The 24,153-nt window shown below is 39.4% G+C and overlaps 1 protein-coding gene across 12 annotated transcripts in view; it reads left to right on the top strand.

Annotated features, from left to right (window-relative positions):
* RBFOX1 (RNA binding fox-1 homolog 1) overlaps positions 1-24,153 on the top strand; it is a 1,158,532-nt gene that overhangs the window by 265,920 nt on the left and 868,459 nt on the right. For all 12 annotated transcript variants that reach the window (XM_027654829.1, XM_027654830.1, XM_027654827.1 and 9 more), the window contains exon 3: positions 5,089-5,121. In XM_027654829.1, coding sequence (XP_027510630.1) covers positions 5,089-5,121 — 33 coding nt within the window. The remainder of the gene's footprint in view (positions 1-5,088; positions 5,122-24,153) is intronic.

The following is a 24,153-nucleotide window of genomic DNA, read 5'->3' as shown; positions in this document are numbered from 1 at the left end:
GTGAATCACAATCAGAAATATGTTCTGAATCCTGAGAAGCCAGGCTGGAGACTGTTCCAGCTGATGAAAAACAGGAGAAGCCAGTGGGCAATCAATCTTAGAGCCATCCCAAGCCACAGGTGGATCCCGAATTTAATAAAAGGTTGCAGTACAGTGATTATCAAATTGTAATGTTTAACACTACCTGAGCTCAGGGAGACAAACCTTTAAAAGCAGGATTTGCCATTTGTTCAGGTAAGTGCCAGCACATTCCCAGAACCTTGTCAGGTTTCTGCCCTTGATCTTGTCAGTGCAAATCTTGATTATTTCCCTTGTAGGTGTGTTGGTGCAGAACTTTCAGGACTAGTTAAGCAGTGGAGGGGTTGGTTGACACTGAGTGTGGGTGACAGAGTCTTTTCAGATCTTTTGTATTCAAGAAGGAAAGTTCTGTCTCTAAATAGAACTGTACCTTATTGTTTCCTCCTTTCTGAACCCTCATGGTAGAGTTTGGAATGATCTGCATGTTCAGCCACATGTGCCACTTGTTGCTGTAGAAAAGTTCACTCATAGGACATGAAAAGTAATTGTGTTTGTCCTCTAACAGCCCTACAAAACATGAGAGGTGCTTTACAGGCATCAAAAGGTGTATTCTGATAAAATTACTTTCTGGAATATTTAATTGTTGAAAGAAATAGCTCTCAGGTCACTTTATTAACATCAGTGGTGAGAGAAAAAAAAAGAAAACCAAATCTACCTTGTCATTGACAATTTTAATCTCATTATATTTTCTTTATGCTCAAAATCCTCTTTGCCTAATATTCCAAACAAATTTCCAAAGTCCAAAATACAGGAGATGGTTTTCTTCAGCTTATTCTAAATGTTTATTTGCAGCACATTTTTTTTTTAAATGCTGCTGTTATTTTTTTTAAATCCCTTTTGTCATTCCATAGGAACCTGGGAAGGTGGGAAGATATTAAAGGCAAAACCTGTGTTTTTTAAAATGTACAGGAATTGTACATTTGTAAATTGTAATTGCACATTTGTAAATTGTACATTTACATTGCACATGTTGATGTGAGAAGCTGAAAAAACTAGGAAGAAAATCTCATTTCTAGAAAAATGAGTAAGATAAAAAGGACTTCACATATGGATGGGATGGGACAGTTCAGTGAAATGGTTCTGAACTTTTAGGCACAGAAATGGTGAGGATCCTGGCTCATAATATGTACCTTTCAATTTTTATCTCCTTTTCTCTCTTTAAACTTCGACGGGGGAATTTAATGTATATTTAAAACAAAAATGACATTAAATGAGCTTTCTGGTTTTCTATTTCAGGAGCTTTCTTTATTCAAGAAGCTTTCCCTTATTTCTTTCTGGTAAGGTGTTGGCTTGAGATATGTAAGAAATAGGAACTATTTGCATTCTGGTTTAGAATGGCAAATATTGTCCTCTATTCATCCTGGAGAGAGGAACTATGTATTTATGCACCTCTAGATAAGACCTTTCTAAATGCTAAAAGCAGTAAACATAGTTTAAAAGACTTCACTGTGTTTGCAGAGTTATCAGCATATCTCCCTTTTTGTCAGTATTCATGGGATTGCTTATGTAGAATGGAAAGTTCAAAATTGAGTGCAACTTTTCAGAAGTAGTAAAAAAGCCATTTGTAAGGATTTTTTGCTGTCAGTCACGCAGAGCTTTTAGCACAAGAAAAATAAATTGCAGCTTCCTTGAGAAGGTGATATAAACCCGTGGTTTTGTTGTGTCACAGAGGGATTATTGTGAGAAGGACAGGGATCCCTCAGCCAAGCTGTGATTTCTCTGGGTGAAATTGCTGTGTTCTTAACCAGTACATGAAATGTCAGGGGGACAGCAGGAGCCAGGAAATGAATATCATACTTCACACAAACCACGGGGCACAGCAATGGGCTGTTGCAGTGGGATAATCTCCAAAGGAAACCACCAGCCCCACAAAATATCAATAAGTGGTGGCAGCGCCTCATGTGCACCCCAGTTCTCTCTGCTCCTGCCTTGGTTTGTCCCCACTCCCTCTTTCTGGAACAATCAAGACATAAATATAATAAATGGATTGCCCAAGATGGGGGGGGGGGGGGGGGAGATAAATTGTTTTGTGGCTGGGGTGGCTTGGCCACAGATCTCAGTGGGTTACTCTGCTTAAGGAGCTTGAGACCCGGCAATACCTTCTGAGAGGATTTAATTGAGTGATCACACCGTAACACACCGACATTCCCTCAAAATCCTACAGCAAAGAATGACTTGGAACTGCAGTTCTGTGTCATGCACGTTATACTGCTCATGTCTTCATTCACTCACTTCTCAAACATGACAGAAGACACAGCTGCTGGTCTAGAAATTACAAGTTTCAGGGACTGGAGGAAGGGGATGGGAAGAAATCAGTCACACAAATAGGATGATAATTCACTCCATTAAGATACATAAACTTAAATAAAAATCACTGTTAAAACTTTAAGATAATTGGCAGGTCTTCACAGAATAACAATAGTCAGCTCATTAGTTTCATGAGTGTTATTTGACCCATAATATTAAATTAATGTGTTTTACTGTTTATTAATTAAACATTAGCTTGAGGACTGTCATTATTTTAAATAGAAACACTCCATCTTTGTCTCCACTTTTATAGTGATGAGCACACTATTAAAGATTATAATCCCTCTGGTATGAGGATCACTTTATGGAGTTCTCAGAAATAACCCAGGATATGTTCATGTCCCTGTGTCCAGCCTTTATGCAGTAGTTTTCTCAGCTGTATAGCTTGGGCTGCTCAAGTTTTTCTCTAGGATAACTGAAGTATTTCACCAAGATAACTTCAGTGTGACTGCCTGGTACTCTGCCCTGCTGGTATCTGCACTGCTCAACTTAATGCTTCTCTTAGCAGTGTCCCTGTATTGAGTTATTTGTCATTTCCTTTGATAATTTTTCATCAGTATGCTTGGCATAAGAATGTGCTAATGAAATTTGATAAAAATGTAAAGCTGGGAGGAATTGCTAACGTAGGAGAGTCGGGTATGTTATCCAGGAAGAGATGGATGGTCTAGCAGATGGAAATAAAAGTGAATTAATGTTAGTAATACCAAGTAAAAGGTCATGCTTCTAGGAACTGACTGGAATTCAACTGCTGAACAGGGATTTATCAGACAATAACTTGAGAAGAAAGATAAGGGCATAAAATGTCCAGTGGTCCAGCTGTCCAGTGGATGATTGTAAAGCAACAGGAAAGTACAGCTGTGTAAAAGAGAAATACAGCCTTTGGACATGTAAGGTGAATTATTAAAATAGAAGAGTAATTGCCTTGCAAGGCATTAGTGAGTCCTGGGCTGGAATAGTCACACTGTTCAGCTCTATTCACATTGCTTGCACAGCTGATAGAGAAAGTCAGGTACCTCTGACAGATGGTTTAGAGCAGGATTTATGGCAGCTTCAGGAAACTCCACTCCAAATTCTGGAGGTTTAAGTTAAGCTAGGTTTGGGTACATCCTCTACAATACATGCTTTTAGTCATTTGCCTCCAGGAAATAATTAAATTATTGTAAGTAGAGTGTAACTCTACTGAGTTTATTAGTAGAAGGACATTCTTGTGAGGGGACACTTCCAGAATGACCTAATGGAATGTTGGCAGGGAATGGATGTGGTGACTTTACATGAGGTTCTTGTTGGGAAGGAAAAATAACTGCTAACACTAAATAATGTCAATGAAGAGGAAAAACAAAAAAAGGTGATAGGTCGTTTGTAAATAAATGGAATTTAAATAAGTTAACTTCTGCTTGTGTGAGAGAAATCCTTGAACAGCTCCAAAAATCCCGTTAGTGGCACGTTTCAAATGGAGCTGAACCTGGGTTTGAATCAGGTTAAATTAAATAACTGTTTGTGATTGCAGGTACCCTGTTGTGATGTGACAGGAGTTCATTTCCATTCCTAAATTCCTTTGAAGCAACTTTTTGATGAATCCACAGACGCCTTCCATTGAACAGCAGCTCTGCACACAAATTGTCTCCTTTGCTGAGCTCCGTTCCATAAACACTGGGCTCTCCTTCCCCTTCCCTCAGACAGTCACGGTTGGTCACTCCCTCTCCTGCTCCTGAGAGCTGGGGAGAATTGGTGATGTCCCTTAAAAGTGATGATTAACACCAGCATAAAGAAAGATCTATTCTCCTGCAGACAGAATTATAGCTGGCTGTCAGTCTGGAATTTGTGAGGAGACTATTAAGGGGTTTTCAACCCTCTAAAGTTGTGACAATATTGTGACATAAAGTTCTAACAAAGATTTTTGTTTTACAAACACCATTTAACAGCCTGTTCCTAGTCTAATGATCGCTTACTAACTTCTTGTCTGTTGTTTGACCTATAATATGAAAGTGTATCTGTGTCTATTTAAAATGTTTCAGTTATTTTAATATAAATGACAATTTTCTGTAACACCTGAAGTAAATCTTGTGCAAGTCTGTGATAGTAGCTGAATTTGTAACTCTCTAGATTTAGACACCAACCATAACTGAGCTTAGTGTAACCCTGAATTGGCAGAGAGAACTCATTGTTTGTGCCCAGCGTTGCTGTAAGTCAGACCTGGAGCCCCCCCAGCTTCTGTGCAGCCAAAACCCAGGCAGCTGTGCCCAACAATCTGGCAAACCTTCCTTAGTCACATTTTAGATGGAATGTGGTCTGTAAACTCTTTTACATCCATCACCATGGAACTGAATCAGCTTGCTTTCAAAGTCTATCCTGGGAATTGTGTGGATGTGTTGGAATAGCTTATAGTTGCATTACTCATCATTTCTGTTCAGAAATAAATTAAAAATTGGTAAAAACAAGAACACGCTTTTCCAGTTCTGTTTTGGCATGTTGCTGAATTTTTACCCAATATTCCTGAATATTGCCATGGTCTTGATTTATACCTGGCTTTGCCTTCTGATGGGCAGGAGAGGTGAACAGTCTCCTCAGTGTGAAAGACAGTTCTCTTCAGTTCTATTCCCTCAAGCCACAACAAGCAATTGATGTCAAGTTACCTCAAAAGCCAATTAATCCCACTCCTGTTTTGTTGAATCAATACTAATGCATTTTCCCTGTAATTTTCAGGTTTTGACAACGCTGGATGCCAGCAAAGCTGAGGTAGGAAATCCTGTCTTATCCTGGTGGAATGTTAAATAGCTGTCTGCAGGTTTGAGAGAGGGGCCAGCTTGCTTACACTTTTGGGGGTGAAAATCAAAATTCCTTCAGTTTGGCTTTTGTGCTGCTCCTAGTGTTTAATGAGGCAATCTTCGGAATTCTAGTCATGTTACAACAACTTTTAAGGTGATAAAGTCCTTCCAGGAAAGTTTTGTCACTGTGCAGGTCTTTCTGAAGATTTCCATGGCATTGAAACCGTGTAGATCAGAGGTTTGTTCAGCATGTGCTTTAATTTCCCACCCACAGAAGGTGGTTTTCTGAACTTTGCTCCGTGCCCTTCCATATTTCTGCAAAGCTGGTATTGTTTCTGCTCCAGAGTTGGTTCTGGGGGTTGCCCTGTGTTTTGTCCAACTCCATGTCTGGCTCATCTCACTTTTCTGCTACCATATGTCATGAGCTGCTGGAATAGCCTGGGATATCAAAGAGAAGTTTTATTTTGGGACAGAATGACACCAGGGACTTCTTGTTAAATGCTGGAGTGACATTGGTGGTATTTTATGTTGCCTTCCTTGGGTGCTTGGCATTGCTGTAGTTTAGCTTGATTATTTTGGACTCTCATTTATTTTGTCAACTTTTCTATTGATATGGGAGTAGTTTATGTGGTTTGAATGGTCTAATGGTCTTCTTAGAGGTGAAAATATTATTATTGGAGTACCTTTTGAATAACTGATTGCTAAAGCAAAAGTGTCAGTCCTTTGTGACCACTAACTGTTAGACTGCATTTGTCTCATCTGAATGTTGCTGTTTGAACAAGTCACTGCACTTTTAATAAGTGACAGATATTTTTATTCGTTGCACAGGCCCTGACTCATTTAAATGTAATGTCAGTTGGAGGCTCAGAGTGTTACTATATGAAACAGTTCTCGGACTCACAGTAGGGAATTTGTGATGTACTCCAAAGCTAATGTTTAACTGTGACAAAATGTCTAGGTGACTCTAACTGCTGGAGTCAGATAAATTTTTAATACAAACCTTTGGTAAATTAAATTGCATTATTAAAGAGAATAGATAAACTGTGCTAGTTACTTCAAAGAACAAGGACACAAGTTCACTTGCATACTGCAAAAGCATGAGATTATTCATTTTTATTTAGATTAAGACTGTAATATTAGTGTTCAATTTAGTTGGTCTGATTCAATTGCATACTTGGCTTGTCTCAGGGAGTTTGGGGAGTAGAATTTGTGTCTGTTTTTTCCCTGTTGCACTTTTTAAATGCTTGGTGCTCTGATATCAGCAAAGCCCACTAATAAACAGTTGCTTTCAGTTTCTTGTTTTGTAATGGGATTTTTGGGGGCTGAGATTTGTCATTGTAGAGGTACTACTCCTGATTCTGCTCCCTTATATAAAATCTATTTCCTTATTTATTTATAAGATATTCTCATGTACTTTTTTATCTTGTGTGTATAAAATTCTGGGAATATTACAAGTTTCTGAGTCAGTCAGTTGAGTTGCTTTGTTTGTTGGTACTTTAATCATTTGAAAACCTTGAGTCAACACATTTGGTGGTTCTTTAAAAGAGCTCATCCACTGATGTTTGTGCTCCAGCCCGTGGACTTTGTAGGTGCAGATCTGTCTGTAAGAGGTTATTGGTTGATGCTGCTCCTTCCATTCAGGTAAGTACTCAGAAGGAATGCCAAAGTTCCCCAGTACAGGGAAAATCCTAATTGAAGGTAAAGGATAATTAAGTGCTTTCCTGAATCAGAGCCTTAGTGTTGTTTGGAAATACTCTGACTGAACTGAGTAGAATAACTCACAAGAATAGCAACTAAAAAAGATAATAGGCATGCAGAACTGGCTGGTGATTGTTTTAATGAGGGACAATTTTCAGCTTGAGGGAAATGACTCCTTTGGAATGGTAAACTTCCCAAGATTTATTCCTGAGTCCTACACAGCACACTGTATATTAGGGATAACAGCATAGTTCTGGTGTATTTTTGAGGCCAGCACACCTTAAGTAACTGTGTGGATGATAAGACATACAAAACATTTCCTCAGGTTTGAGAAAAGTGGCTTTGTGTTTTGCCTGACTTTACTTTATTTTTATTTTGGGTCTTCATGAACAGTTCTGAGAAAGATAAACCCCCAAATCCTCTTGTTCTGGCTTACCTTTGCATCATGTCTTATCTCATTAGAGCTCCTGTGTTGTTTGCTGCTGTAGGGTTTGTGTCATAAGATCTCTAGTCTGCTTTTGAATAAAAAAGTGCTTGTGTTTGCTTTCTAAAATCTTTTATTAGAACTGCTGCTTGGTTGTTCTTGAACTGTTGATCCAAGTAGTCTTGAAATTTGTTTATTCCTTTTTTTTTTTTTGTTCTTAGATGACATAGCTGTGTTCCCTTACTGAATTTTGTATGAAGTCTGGGTGAAAATTAACATGTTTGTGTTACTATTGAGTGGTTTAGGAAGACACAAACCAGTCAGGTTTTTTTTTTTCAAAATGCTGATTGCCACATACCATGTGTAGAGAAACAAGTTCATCTAGAGGAAGCCGACAAGTGATCCCAAGACCTTCCTTCCATCTTTTAACACAAAAGGGCAACAAATAGTGACAGAGTCAAAGCTGTAGGCAGCAAAGCCTTCCAGAAATAATTGCCAAATCTGCCTGCACTGTGTCTTGAAGTGTCATATAGTCTTGTAAATATGCAAGTTAGAGGCATCTTAAAAAGGGAAAAACTTGTGCATAGGTAGTCAAATATGAAGATTTGAATCAGAAGTTACCCTGGTTTCTTGTAAAAAATGTAGCAGATCCTGAAAATGTCATCACAAAATGGGCCTGAGAACAGTCTCTAATACAATTATGCACAATATCATAAATTTTTCATGTAATTCCCTGGAACAACATGGTTTGAAGAATGACCTTTTTTCAGTTCTGCTTTGTCTAATACAGGTATATAGCATCTAATCCTTTTATTGCTGTTTGTATGTACATTTTTCCCCATCAAAAGATGTCTTGCTAAACTACGTCATTATCTAGAGTGTTCTTCTTTCTAGTTAGCTATTAGTAAAAATAATCTTTATGTTGGGGAAAGCATTATTTCTTTTCCTCTTTCTGAAACAATTGATGTTACTGAAATAGAGCACAGAAAGCTGCTTGTGATTCCCGTTCTTCTCTGCAATATTTGAATAAATGACACAGTGAAGTTCAAGGCCTTCTTGTGAGAAGTGAGAGGTCATGCCTGATTGAAATACAAGTTCAGTATAACTGTGTGTTAGCTCTCTGCCTGCTTTTATGTGAGGGATGTCAAGGCAGGCTATTTTTCACTCTCATAAGAAAAGGCTGCCTATATGTCTCAATAAAACCGGGAATCAAAATCAGCTCAAAGCCAAGGAGGGCATTAAATCAGAGTTTACAGAAAACCTCAGAGTGGTGAGCAGACTGTGGCTCTAATGATAGCAACAGTGCGACTGATTTATGCTGTGATCCATAAGGTCCTTGATTATCAGGAAATGTCATTTTTAAGTCCCCCACTTCCCTCCCATGGCAGGAATAGGTCAGGCCTGGGGAGCAGCGTGGCTTGGAAAAGGCCAACCCGTGTTTTCCCTTCAGCCGCCCTTCGCTGCTCCGTGAGGGGGGGGATGGAAAGAGGAGAAAAATCCTCTGACAGGACAGAGACAGACAATTCTCATCGATTTTTTTGCTTGTAAAATGTTTATGAAAAATCCCGTGTGCTCGTGGTGCTGTGGGAATCTGTTGGTGGGAGCGACATGAGCGACGCACGCACGGGGTGTCTCGGGCAGATCTGCTGTGCAGGAGGGTTGTGGGACTGATATTATTGTGGATTTGGGCCTCACACCAACCCCTGGATCCCCAGCTGGGCTCCCAACCTTGCAGCTCATGGACAGGCATCTGTCACACACCATTTCCCAGCTCTGAGCCACTTGTGCAGGTAAAACATAAAACACTGGCTGGCTCGAGCGAAATGAAGAAAATCTTGTGGCAGAGCTGGGCAGTTCACTGCCAGCAGGATCACACTGCTTGTGCTGCCTGTGTGTGCTGGTTTAAAGGTAAACCAGCAGGGAAAATGAACTCAACTCAAAGGAGAGATTATAAGTCAGAATAACAATTTAATAAAATAATACAATAAGTACGATTATACAGACAAACAATTGGTTTTAACCCACAAAACCCGAATGTATAACCCAGCACCCTGGGGCATGAACAGAGTGGTGTTTTTTGGGGCCCCTGAGTCCAAAGTAAAAGGAGAGGGGAAAAAAACTGTTGGTGAGAGTGCTGGTGCAGTCTGGTCAAAAGTGGTGATTGTAGTCCAGTCAAGAGTGATGGTTGCAGTCTGGTTGAAAAGTGGTGGTTGCAGTCCAGTCGAGAGTGGTGGTCTGCAGTCTGGTTGAAGTGGTGATCTGCAGTCTTCCTCTGGATCCCACGAGTGGTTAAAAAAGTCCCAAGACCCCAAGATTATATATCCTCCAGTTCAGGCAGGAATGCCCAGTGCCTCACTCAGGGCGGGGGGGTTCCACAAAGGATTTGAGGACAGGAGCACCCTCCTATCTCACAGGCCTCTTAACACCCAGTTTACAGCCTGAGAAGTCAGGCTCTATGGGCAGAGAGTGTAAATGGTCTATTGATACCAGTTTCTGGGAAACGGCATGGAAGGCTATAGAATACACAGTTTTGGGTTACACCAACACAATGATGAACTGGTCCCAGCTGTAATAACTAGGACACACACACCATTTCCCAGCTCTGAGCCACTTGTGCAGGTAAAACATAAAACACTCACTGGCTCAAGTGAAATGAAGAAAATCTTGTGGCAGAGCTGGACAGTTCACTGCCAGCAGGAGCACACTGCTTGTGTTGCCTGTGTTTAATGCCAGAATGAACTCATTCATTTTTGAAAAGGATTGTGTTTAAACAGATAGCAGAACTTGCTCAGAAAATATGCCTCTACCAACATTGTTCTACTGTTACTGGTTGGATATTTTGCAGTGTGATCTCTTCCTGGTAGAATTATAATTCTTTCTGCTGCTCTATGAGTAAATTTTAAATCCTGTTGGCTGTCTGATTGATTTCTACAGGAAAACTATGATACCAATCGAAACTTCAGTTAGGGAAACATGAATGCTTGGTTGGATGTTGTCAGGGTAAATTGTAGGTGTTGTATTAAAAATCCATGGTAGATAAAAACACGTCATTCAATTTTCCCAGACTCTCTGTCCTACTTTATTCTTCTAAGCACACTTAACATGCAAGGACCTGGTGTGCCATCACTCCAGGGGATGTGTGTGCTCAGGGCAGGAGACACTTCCATTTCTATTTTCGGGCTGTTTTTAGGAATGACTGAATGAATTCCAGCCTCTCCCTTTCCTGGTGCATCAACACTTTGCATCAGCCACAGCATTTGACTGAACCTTGTTAGTCCTATCCAGCTGCATGTTCCCTCTTCCCTAAAACTGGGATGAGGTAGCAGCAGTCAATCATGATGACTAATAAAGAAGTTTACATCAGTAATTTTTTTAATGTTCGTATCTTTAATTTATTTAGAGCAAGAAAATATTTGCATTTTAAAAAACCTCACATTTCTATGCAAATATAGCATAAAGCTTTACTCATAGTCATAATTACGATTATTTTTAGAGTTTTAATGTCTCTGTAGTTTGTAGTAGGGCTTTAGAATTTATCAAGAAGATTATTGCAGTAAGATCATAATTTTATTTTTGATCTGCTGAATTTGGCTGAGTCATAAACTGTCACAAATTTGTATAAATAGGTATCACTATTTTTTAAAAATTGCAACACATTGATAGTTATTTATTATTAAGAATATTTATAAGTGTAAAATCAAGAATTACATGTTAAAATTATTTCTACTTGTAGAATATTTTTAACTGAACAGTTATGACAGTTGTTATTTTGATGTTGTCTCTTTGGTCATTCCCATCAAAAAGTATTTTGCAATCATATAAGCTGAGTAAGGGTCTGAACTACCACTGGAAGATGTCTCAGGGTAATTCAATGTCACACATAAATCCTGCTGAGCACCTCCCTGTGTCTTCAGATACCCAATAAAGTCTTGATTGGCAGTGATGGGAACTCCCAGCTGTAGCAATTATCTTGACAAGTTAATCTGGACATTCCAAATGTGGCAGAGCAGGAATTCCTGGCAGTGTGTGCCTGGGAGGTGACCCTTGGACGTGACTGGGGTGCATCCCCCTCTGAACACATAAAAAACCTGCCTCCCTCAGGATTTGAGAGATCCCCCTCCAGCTTTCACTACCAAGGGCAGAATCCTAAGTACGTTTTATAGTTTTGAGGTTTAACCACCTCAGTTACATATATATGTATAAAAACTGTACAAAACAGATGGGAAGGAATTATAAAATGTTGTCATCCATATTTTACTTGGGTCTGAATTTCTAGGACTGTGCTCCTTCAATCTGAAATCCTCTGCAGTCATTTTAAGCTGTGCAGTGTGAGAGACATTCTCGCTGTAGCTGCTACTGTAAAACCTAATTTGCTGCATAAAATATGAGAGCTATAGTGAAATATGAGCCTGGAGAGCAACTCTTTTGATCTTGAGTAGTCAAAAGGTTGGCATGTATAATGGTATGAAAATAAATGATGTCAAAACTGTAGGATATAATTTATGGTTTGGGGACTACTTTACTCATGGAAGCAGAAGCTTCAACCACTGAAAAGCAAGTAGTTCAACAAAAGATAATGAATGGAAATTACAAACTTTAATAAACCCCCAAATATATTGAATCCTGCAATACATCAGTTTAGACACAACCAGTTGACTAATTTACTGATTATATATTATTAAATAGAGCACTTACAAAATATATGATTGGAACTTTAGCCTTCATTTTGCATTTCTTTAAATAAGTACTTGGCATTAACTGTCATCCAGTTTGGCAAGGACTTGGACACATAAATTATCTTTACTCAGTTCTAGTGACAAAAGCTTGGGTATTGTAAGCTCTTAAAAAATGTGCTTTTTCAGCTGTCCCAGCATAGTTTGAAGGGTGCCCAGATGTGTCATGGTGTTTCTAGGAGAGGGATTGTAAAACAAAGTCATAATATCTGTTGACTAAAATCTTTATGGTTGCTGTGCCATGAAGATTCTTCTGTGGCTCTGATAGCTGAGACTCTGTTGCCTACACAGGTTTTAGACTTGGATTTATTTTTTTTTTTAATATGTGTGTAAAAAGTGGTGCATGGACTAATTCATTTACCTCAATTTGCTTCAAGTTGCACAATCTTCCCTAATAAAGTCTCTTTGTTTGGAAACAGTCTTTTAACTGGGGTAGGGATTTTGGGGTTTTAGTTGGTTGGTTGTGGTTGGGGTTTTTTTGGGAGGTTTTTTTTGAGCCTCTATCTTTTTTTTGATGTCTGTTTGTGAAGTTGGCTTCTCTTTTCTCCTTTTCCCACCCAAATGCTGTTCAGTGCCTTTGGTGAGGATTCCAAAGCTATGGGAACAGAGTGGGACCTAAACCTGGTGTTTTGAGGCTGGATGTCCCTGCACTGTGCACAGTGAGTTCTTAGAGGGGAGCTGTTTGTACCCAGATCTCCACAACTGCTGAGGTGGCTCTTGGATTGATATAGACCACAGAGTCTGAAATGGAAATTTTCCCTCAAGGATCTAGAGACTGCAAAACCTTCAGGAACCTCCTCCCCAGATCTGTTGGGACAGGATTCCTAAGAGACTTCTGAAATTAATTAGATTTAATAATGACAACTGTGCCCCATCCTCCCTGCCTTTTCTATTTGTGTACATACACACACACATATTTTTATGGATATGTGTCTCCAGAACATATTTCAGTAAAGTGCATCATTAATTTGATGGCAACGGAAGCGAATATGAGCTCGTCTCACTGAAGGGTTGGTATTGACCTAAAAGAGCACTTTGTTTATTGATTGTTTCTTGCTTTACTTCCTTGCCTTGCTGAATGATGTAAGCTTTCACTGCCTATGGGAGAATCTGAACATGTTTTGATGAAGGTTTTAGAGGTGCTGTATTAATCACACTTTTCTCAGTCCTTTTGTTGGGAATTTCAAGAGTATCACACTGTCAGAGCTGTGGATGTGCCATATTGATCTTGGTGATTAAATCAGCCAAGGGAAACTTGATTTCTAAGGGAAAACTTAATATTCTCAAAGCCCAAATGTCCCCTAAATATTTATAGGCTGTGAAAGTTGATCAAATACCTTTGTTCTCTGATTATTACAGTGAACAGTGACACTTAGTTCAGATTCTCATTATATTGATGTGATGTAGTAATATATAAATTCCTGTGTATATGTTTTCAATCATTTGAATACGCAGAGGTAACTTTTTTTTCCTATCTTGGCCAGGCAAGAAGATAAATAGGTGAAAATGTGTATGTGTTTGAGCGATAAAGTTGGTTTAATGATTCTTGGGGAAAAATTTCCTGTGGTACATACAGTGGTGACTTGATTGAACAGGACAGAATCATGCAGTTCAATTAATGTGCAAATATGTGTTCACTGAACTTTCATTCCATTTATCACATGGACATGGAAATAGGGTCATTTTTTATCTCTGTATTATGTATATGACATCTTAGTTTGCTTCTTGCATGTTGCTATGGGAAAAATAGCAATGTGGCACACCACAGGCAAAAAGAATTGGAGATAAATTCCTCAGCTGTCACAAACATATTTAAGCAGATCTTTGTTTGAAGATAAATCTCTTCCTTCTGCAAGGATTAACATTCAGAAGGCCTTTGCATGCTTTACTCTTCCCATTAAAACTGTCTGCATCCCGTGGCCATATGCTGGGAAAAATCCTGAGCAACAATTGTCATGTTTATGAAGTACATCGTTAACAACACGAGTGTAGCCACAGAAAAACATCAAAAGGAAGTTTGAGTTGAACAGACATTAGTATTCACCATTGGCTATTTAAAATAAGAAGCCAACCATTTCAAAGTAACTTTTTTTCTTATTCTTACAAAGTTTTTCTTCCATCCTCAGTCTTAGTGAAGCTTGTTTGGGGACTGCTCTCTTTCTTTTGACTAATGATTCTAAACCAGGTTAGCAAGGGTACAGCTGGTTATTCAATTTACACACTGAAAATCTACACTGGGTAGATTTATTGGAAAGCAGAGTGAATAAACTTCTCACTTTTATTTCTCTAATTGGGGGAAAAGGTTTTCTTTGTCTTGGTATTGAACAAAAATAATTCATAACAGCAAGGGAAAAGGATGAAATTTTGTAAATACAATGAAAAACAATGTGATAAAAATTGCTTTCTTAGGTACCTATGAGAATAAAGAAATGTGGGTAACATTTTCCTTGTTCTATTCCATTGATAGTCTGAAGTAAAGACTTTTTGGCTGACATGGGCAGCTGTATAAATTAAAGCATAGCTGAATTCCACAGGGAATTGTAATATTTGCAGGCAAAGCTTATAACCTTTAAACAAACCACAGGCCAAGTTCTCTGCCATGTAAATTGGCAGAGCTTCATAAACTTTAATGGCACTGGGCCTTAATGGAGCTGTGCCAGTTCTTAAGAGCAGGGAATGTGCTCTCAATTCGGGTGGAAGGTGGCAGAACTAAGGAATAGAAAGAGGAGTTTAAATTGCTAATAATCAGTCCCCCACACTTCACTGTTAAACAGTAAAAGGGTCTCATAGGCTTGGGGACTCCAGTGTCTGGTATAAAAAGGTATTTTTTGGCAGGTATTTAGTTCAAGAGCTTTAACTGATATTATAGAATGAATCCCTGCAATGTGGTTTGGGTGTTTTCCTATCAGCTTGTTTTCTACCTTAAAAGCATCCAGAAAGAGCTTTTAGTGTGAAGCAGAGCCCAGCACTAACCCATGGGCTGTGGCGAGCTTGGGCTGACACCACTTGAGTATTAAATGGGATCAATTTGCTCATTTACTGTCTGTGAGCTGGGTTAATGCAGCAGTGATGCCATAGGGGCAAACACAGATATTCTCAGTATACTCCTGCTCGTTGTAAGAGTAAAAGATGCAGGTTACTAACATTTGGAATCAGTCAATACTTGCTGATATGCAAAGAAATAACCCATCAGTGAAAGAAAAAACCCTGTTTTATAAAATAACTGGTCTAGTAGCACTAAAGTGACTGAATAAGACATTAAAAACTGTATCATGGAAAAATACAGAAAGGACTGAACTTCTTGCTAGTTAAGGCTTGTACTGCTGCTTTTGCCCATTTTTGCTGCACAAAATGGGCAAAAGAGAGATTGTGGCAGGAGTCTGTGAATGAAGTGCAAGTGGTTTGGAGTAAACAAACCATAAACCCCAGTGCAGCACAAGTGGAATGTAGTTTTCCATCAGTACAAACACATTGATTCAGCAGTTAAAGAGCATCACAGTTTTATGGGGAATAATGGGTTGGTAAAAAAAATAGATTAGGTGTCTATAGTAAAAAATTATGTATGTATTCAGAGGTAAAACAATTGTGAACCTGACAGCATTTTAATTTTGGGATTCTTTTCTTAGCTAGGAGGTTTTGGAGAGGTGCTGCTGCCCATTCACATTGCACAGTTTTTAAAAAAGCTTTACTTAGTTGCAACACTCTCTGCAAAGGTGAATAGCCAGAGTTCTGAGGGGGTGTTTGGGGCAGTGTGTGTTTATTTTTTTTTCTTTTGAGTGAAGTTTTAAAATATTTTACTTTCCCATTCCTGTTTGGAAAACCACCGTGTTTCCTATCCTTCTGTAAAACCGCAGTGTCTGAAGTGATTTAAAACTGGAGTGGCTGCTTGGAGAAATGTTCATATTCCTAGAGGCAAGGGAAAAGGCTCCTGCTTTTCATAAGGTAAGACAGTGGGAAGGTGAACAGCAGTGCCTGTACTGGTGCACCTGCAGTGCAAGTACCTGTGGTTTATCTGCTTCGGGGAGAAAAGAGATAGAAACTCTTGCCCAGCCTTGCAGAGTTGAAGAAAAGAGATAAATAGACTTGGGAAAGAGACTGTTCTGTTGTGGAGGAAAGCTGGGAAGCTGAGAAAGTAGGGGGTGAGATAGACCCTTTCTCCTCCTCAGGAATGGCAACTTCGAAGAAGGATCAACAAGGCATGGCCAAAATATTTCCTTTTCTTGAGTTTTCTCTGAGGTCATAACTAAAATATTTCTGTTTGCTTTGGGAAGATCTGCATCTTTCACCTTTACAAAAGGGGGAATGGCAGAGGCAGCCCAGGGTGTGCATTGGCTTGTTGAGGCATTTTCCCCCCAGGGTTCCACATTTCTTTGCCATTGAAACATGAGTCCAGTTTCTGGTCTGATAAAGAGTTTCTAATTACTTGTAGTCTGGAAGTGGTTTATTCACCTTATGCTGAATTATTCATGTATGATGAATTATTTGCTGAATGGCTAAAGTGTTCTCCTGACCAAAGGATAGTATCTGTTTGATTGGTAGTTTATGATTTTTAGACTAGGCTAAAGCCTTCAGAATCTTTTGAAAGGTTTTCCATAACAGAACAGAGTAAATCCCAGCAGTTGGTTTGAAAATTGCTCTTCCTTGCTGTATCTCATTTTCCTCCTGTTCAGTGCTGTTTGTCCCCAAAGGACATAGGGAATGTTGTGTGTAGGACTTGAAGAAATTCACAGAAGATTCCAAACCACCTGGAGAAGCTCAGAGAGTTCAATCTTTTAAATTCGATCACTTTTTTATGCAGACTTTACATTCTTAGACTTCAAACATAACAAGAGAATTTCTTTCCTGCTCTGGATTCGGTGAATGTTTTTTTGCTGTAAGTCCTCTGGGGAGGCAAAGCAGTTCCCAGCTGAACAGCCCTTCACATTCAGCATGACTTCTGAAAACATGACATTGAAAACAGCACCGTGTTGGAGCTCTAGATGATTTATTCTGACAAATAACACAAGGGCACCTACAGATAAACACAGATGATTACACGTTGGGAAAGCCACCGATTGTCAAGAGACCAGAAGAATGTTCTGGGAGGAAATGCCTGTGATGCTTAATGAATTTTGAAGCCTTTCCACAAAACCTGTGTTACAAAAAAGCACCCTAAATCAACACCAAGAATGTTTCTAAATTATAAAGTCATTGTTCTAGGAACTGGGTTATGTTCATTAGTTTGGTTTGTCCTGCATTGACTTAACCCAAGGAGCCAGTTGAATACTGATGGTACTTTTCAGTAGCAGATTAAGGCCTAGACTTACACAAACAGAAAACTAAGCCAAGCAGGCAGACTAATTTAATCCTGTTAAACTTTTAATAAGTACTTTATTCATTGTCAGATGGATGATATATTCAATTATGATTCTCTACTGCTCAGGACACTGTTTTAGGAGACATGCTGTAGAAAACTTAAGAAGACTTAGTGGCAGTGACAAGTGCTCCTGGATGTAGCTGTAACTATCAGAAATTTTGATTTATGGCTCTTTACTTAATACTTTAATTGCTAAATTAAAGGAGTCATAGAGAGTAGTCAAATGTGTCTTTTCTAATAACTGCAAGTGCATTATCTCAGAGAGAATGTGAAAGTTTAGCAACCATATGAGCCATTAATTCAGCTTCTTCACTCACATGTGATGTGGTACCTAATTCCTTATCACCCATCACCAGTCTCACTGGGATACTCTGCTATAAATAGTGGGTGGCTTCACAGCAGCTTCTAGATTGCAAAACTGCATCTGAAATCTCTCTGGTCTCTTAGTCTCTATACTGAACAGGACTGATGATACAAAAAATTCAAATATTTGGTTTATGTCACCAAACCCTTTAAAAACAAAAAAAAAGGGGGGGGAAATCCCTTTTTTTCTTTTATAAAATATTGTAAAGTGAAGACATATAATTTCATTTTGTTTAAAAGTAATTACAAGTAACCTTAATTAGCTCCTGATCCCGTGAGTTTAGAGGAATGCTCTATTTAAAATGAACTATAGTGAAAAATTAACACTTCCATAATGAACAAGAATCTTTTTTCCTTCGTGCTTTCCTCATGTTTAAAGGTAAAGATCTCAGAACCAGTAAATGAAATATAAAATGCCTGGAACAACACTGAAACCACTAGGAAACCTTATTGTCATCGTTGCCATAACTGATCTTAAACATGGCATTTTCATGGGTAGGTAACCATTTACTTCCTACAAGAGTTGCTGCGATAAGAATTTATTACAGGACCTCAGGGAAATGTTGTTACATCTATTAAAAAAAAGTTACCATTAATTTTGTGGAATTAGAACATCGATTTAATTTGGCCTCCTTTAATTGATGTGAGGTAGCTGGGGAACGGATGTCCTCACTTTGTAAATGCACTTAATCACTTCTTGCTACAAACCCTTGAACGTAATTTTTCCAATCAGAGCTGACAGTTGTAGGGTTAAAGCTCAACACTAATAAATTCACAGGGACTAGATACTGTACTGCCTGCTATCCTTCTTCAAGATACTCACAGTGCAAAGCAAGGCTGGATAATTTTAATTAGATAATCCCACTAAACGTTCTTTTTGTAAATAAATTTTATTTGCTCGTGTTAGCGCGGTAATTCAATTTGCTGGGGTTTTTCTTCGTGGGAAAAAACACTCCCGCGCTCATCCAGCTGTGTTAACACCGCAGAACACAGTTACACACGTGCTCAGAGGGCCTGGAATTCTGTGGCATTTTGGTTGCCGTTCCTGAGGGCAGAGAGGCTTTGGCAGCACGTGGACAAAGGCGCTGCCAGGTTAAAAGTCAGGCAGTTCATAAAAGCAAATGTCAACACCCTTGGGTTAACGATGGCACTGGAAGGGAGTGATATGGAAATAATGACTTTAAAAATTAGCCTGCTTATTCTTCGACATTTCAGGCTTTGGTTGGAGAGTAAAACTAGGTTTGTGTGTGAGGTGTTCTAGTGACTTATCCCTGGTGATTTATCATCGATGCAAGCAGAGTTTTCCCTGGAGATCGTGGCCCAAGTAAGAATGAGATGTTCATCAGAGGAAGAAATAAGAACTCCAAAAGTCCTTTTACTCTAGATGCTCTAGAATACCACTTTCCATTGAAGTGATCTGCCCTCTCATTATTAGCCTTGCTTATGATTTCCTTGGCATCTAGCAGGAGAAGTCGGATAGAAGAGCAAAAGAAATCCTTTTGTCTTGGAAAATCTCCTCAGGTAGTGAAAAATCAGATTTTATTTTTTTCCCCACTAGTGGAAGTCTACTAAAACAGGCTATTACTAGGTTAGCCAATCTTTAGAAATATAGTACTAGTGAAGAAAGCTCTTGTTGTCCATCCTTGACCCCACGTGCCACTGAGCCTCTTCTGCTTCAGCTCCATTGCTCAAGCACAATTGTAGGGCTTTTCTGGTTGACTGTCTGTGGGATTTACTCACACTCTGGGAGAAAAAGGTGATCTCTCCAGTGACTGTGACTTTCTAGGTGTATTTTAGTATGCTTTCTAGATGTCATAAATTGGGGTATAGCTGGTCCATGACTCTCACAGACATCAAAACCTCATCAAAATGCCCAATTCTTCCCTTAGTTCTCATAAAAAAAAAAAAAAAATCAGGTGGGCAGATTAAATTTGTGAAAAGCAAAAACATATTTAATAATTCCAAATTACATGATTGATTAGCTAAGCAGACCTTGAAGCTGGGGCTTTTCAAAGATGCAACAGGAACTAACCATGTACGTGGAACTGTTCTATGGATTTCCTCTTTTTCATTTGGGCTTTAGAAACTCTACTTGTATCTATGGGCACAATTAGTTTGGGTTTTCGGTTCAATAACTTGAAGCCCACTCTGTAAATATATAGCAGACAGAGAACTTTAGAAGCACATTTTCTTTTAGAACTGTTTGTTTTCTTGCTCAAATGATAACTTTACATGAAAATGTTGTAAAATTTGTATTCTCCTGCCTTAAAAAAGGAAAACAAGTTGTTTCAGTTTTTTAAATGAGAATGAGCAGCCTTATTCTCTGAGTGATCATAACACTTCTCAGGTAAATGCATTACCAGGCACTTCCTAATTATGAATGTAAAGTGCTCAGTAGATCAAAGCAATGTGAACACTGTTTTGGCTTCCTATGTAATTAGGGTGTGTTTTATCTTTACAGCATTCAAATTTTGATTCAAATTTTTGAACACATTGACCACTGTTAAATTTATCTCTCTTCCCAATTTGCTTTTCACACACAACTTTGAATGTTATCACTTGTCTAGGACTGCAGATAAGCTCTTCTGATGAGTGAAGGAATGAAGCAGATGATGTTTTAAATGCGTAGATATTTTCTTTTCAAAGAGAAGAATTAGGGAATGACTTTTAATCCAAATCCTGTTGATCCAGACCAGGCAGTGTGGTGTCAATAACTGATGTCTTGAGGGTAGATATTCAACTTTCTCTGAAATATTCCAGCACTGCAGGTCTTAGAAGCTGAGAGTTACAATGGCACATAATTCTTTACACTAGAAACATATTGTACTTTGCACATGGTTAAAAGCACCACATATTTATGATCCCTCATTTAATGGAACTTCTAATGGAAAGGAGAAGAGACTTCTCTCTTGCATATGTCACATCATCCCAAGCCAGTACCTGTCTTGTCAGCATCTTCCCTTCCTGTGGGACACAATCTGCTGGTAAGCAGTTAACTAACTTGGCTGATTTCCAAACAAAATTCAGACCATGAGGTTCATTTTGGTTTATTTTGCATCACGTGTATTTGAAAGAATAGTCTATGAGGAACAGATCATCTGATGTGATCAGAGAATAACCCAGTTCCTGGGTTCTGACAGTGTTAGTACTAAACATCTATTCTTTAAGCCTCGGTGCATCCATAAATATTTCTTTTGTGTGATTAACTACTTTTGGTCTTCATGTTAGGAAGTTGTATTAACTTCCCTGTGCCAGTGAGGGAGCACTATTAATTTTAATACAGATGTGTTCTTCCTTTCAAGGACAGGGAGTTTTCAACAGTGTAAAATTAAGATCATTGTTCTGCCATTCTCACCTGAAGTAGCTGCTTTTCACTGTGTTCAGAGGCAACTTACCCTATTGTGTATTGCTTAGAGCTCTCAAAAATCACTTATAAGTACATTCCTGTATTGATCTGATTAAATACAGGAGTGTACAGAAATACTACTGGGATATCATCACTACAAAAACTATCCTGGGGCTTTTATTTAATTGGATTTGCAAAGTCTGTATTTCTCTGGGCTGACACTTCTATTTTTATTCTAAATATTTATCTTTCGAGTGACCGTTTCACTGATGAAAGGAAGGACAGCTGGGGATCCTGTTGTTGACATTTGTACTTAACCTATGACTTCTCAAAGGAAATTAATTAGTGAATATATAGTTTCCACCAGTTAATTCTACTTTTTTTTTTTTTTTAAATAATGCAGTAAGGCCACCTCTTCTAGATGCACAGCCAACTGTTTATTGCAGTTTTTAATGAGCAGCAGCACCTTTGGGGGAAGCTCATCTCGAGGGTTAGCTTCAGGCACGAGGAAACGAGGTGATTCCAAGGTTTGTAAACTGATGAGGGCAGCAAAATCCCAGTTTTAGACAAGTCAGAACTTTGCTGGTGCTCCCTGCCTTGAGTTCCCTCGTCCTGCAGTGATGGCAAAGCAGCTCTGCAGCCAGAGCCTCCTGGAGAGGTTTGGAGCACTGCAATGGGCCACTGCACATCCAGCCCTACTCCCTCCTTTTCCTGGGCTCTGTCCTTCTGGAGAGGACAAGAGGTTGCAGAGATAACGCATCCCAGGGCTTGCTGGCAGATTGTGGTGTCAGTCCACACTTTCCCAGCCCCTGTTGTGCAGATTCATGTCTTTCCTGTGGGCAGTCACAGAGAAGGACACGGGCAGCAGGATCATGGTATTTTCCACAGACAGACTGCTTGTTCTAACTTTTATGGGGGAAAAAAGTTTGATGAAGCCAATCTGCCAAAGGCATAAGATAGATTTTCTCTACATTGCAGAGAAATTTGGAAATGCTTTTTGGTTGATTCCACAAAAAAACAATGACTATATTGATGTTATGTTCATATTCATGTTCTTCCTGCTGTGTGTTCTCAGGGAAGACCAGGCAAAGCTGGGAATGGGTGTGATCTCTAAGCAGCAAACGGGTTTGTACCATCTCCTGCCCTCTCCTAGAAAGTGTAAGAGTTAATCACCCTACCCCTGGTTAACACTGTGCAGGAGCAAAGGGGAAGCAGAAAGAGCAAGAGCCCCTGGAGGTTTCCTCCATACCTATGAGTTGTGTTCGCCACCAGCTGAGTGGCAAAGCTGTGAGGAACTGCCCCTGTCCCACCCCATGCCCATCAGTCAGGTGCCTGCTGCTGTCCCCAGCTCGCCTGAACCTACCTTGGGTTAAGGAAAGTCCTTCAAGCTCTGGGGTTTAGGGAGGGAATGCAATCTTCTTACCTGCTTTCCCTTAAATTCCCCCTCCCCTGCTCTAATGGCATCAGGAGCTGTTGGGCTCCTCAGACCACAATGCAGGACTCAGACCAGGCCCTAAAGTAACCTGCAAACACAGCTGCCATTTAGCCCTGAGAAATCTAGAGCCTGAGAATTAAATTCCCAGTTCTCAGATCCTGGCTATCCCCACGGAGCCCCTGAAGAGCGATTTTCCTGGAGTCCTTCCCTCAGCACTCTGAAGCAGAGGGGAAGACACCTGGGTTCTCTGCTTTAATTGGCCAGAGGAAACAGCTCATAAAAGATCGGAAAAGAGAGCAGGAATCATCCAGCCTTTCCCGTGGAAATGCTGCATGAACAATGTGGGGAGGGAAGCAGGAGCTCTGAAGAGTTAAGCTCAAGAGTTTTCAGTTCGTTGTCTCCCATCCTTGCAATTTTCCCTGGTAGCAGTCAGGCAAGGGGGTGATCCAGAACACAGTTCCATTTATTGCACTGAAAAGTGATAAGACCTGTAAATATTTCAGAGGAATCAGTGGCAAGTTTCCTCCACTGTGACTCATAAGGATTTGGATTACTATTATGAAAGCATTTGTAAAGTTATTGTGCTCCTTTTCATGGAGAAATGTTCACTTGTGAATCCGCGCTACGACTGTGTTGTTCACAGCTTATCTTTGTTTCTCCAGGGTTTAAAATGTTAGTCACCATATCAGGGCACTAAAACAGTGCCTGGTGGTGGGGTGGCAGCGTGGAAAATGAACACCAATATTCACACCATGTATAGACTGAAAATACTGGCTTCAGGCAGCTACTGGTAGAAATAGGAATTGCTATTGCACTCACACAAAAAAATTAATAATCAAAATTAAAGCTCAACAAGTAGATTCTTAATATCTATTTCATACACAATGCAATAAACCTTCTGGGTGACTGAGGGGGTGGACATATATATAAATAAAGGAAGGAATTAATTAATATTAAAACATTACCCCTAATGTTTCCTTCAGCAAACAAAGAAACAAAATATTTGCAATCTTCTGGGAAAACTCTAGAATTAAGTTATAAGATGTGGACCATACAGTGGACCATACCAGCAAAAAAGGTCCAAGATAAAGAACTCAGCGTGCTCTTTTACCTGGTATTTAAAGTGTAACTTTGTTTTGAGGGATAGTTAAATAAATTCACCCTGCTGAGCTTGGTGCCAGACCTTGATACTTCAGCATTAAGTGTTTATTGGAGCCTTGAGAGAAGCAGTGTTTTCATTATGATATTCATGTTATTGTGTACTGGCTGCATCTAGAAATTCCTTATCAAAAGTGAAACAGACCCTGCAGACAAAACAAGTTAACAGTTAATGCAACTGCTTTCCCAGTGGAACCAATTCCAGACCAGAAGGGAAGGAATTACAGCACGTGTCCAGCTGGCTGCATTTTCCACAGTGCTCCAAGTCAGGGGCTCATCTTCCTTGAGATTAAGGGTGTCACTGACATCCCTACAGTGTCCAGGTGAGCTTCTTCACGAGGAACTAAAGTGCTCATCAGGGGCTTGAAAACCTAAACAATCTCTATGATTGTGTTCAGCTACGTCAGATTTGCTGTACTTGAACCAGAAAACAATTTCTATTCTGGAGGCTGTAACCTGCTTTACAGCCCTGCTGTAAGAAATAAATCTC

The sequence above is a fragment of the Corapipo altera genome, unplaced genomic scaffold, assembly GCF_003945725.1.
Source record: "Corapipo altera isolate COAL_440 unplaced genomic scaffold, ASM394572v1 98, whole genome shotgun sequence".
NCBI classification, from domain to species: Eukaryota; Metazoa; Chordata; class Aves; order Passeriformes; family Pipridae; genus Corapipo; species Corapipo altera.
This window is presented reverse-complemented; position numbering and strand designations above follow the sequence as displayed.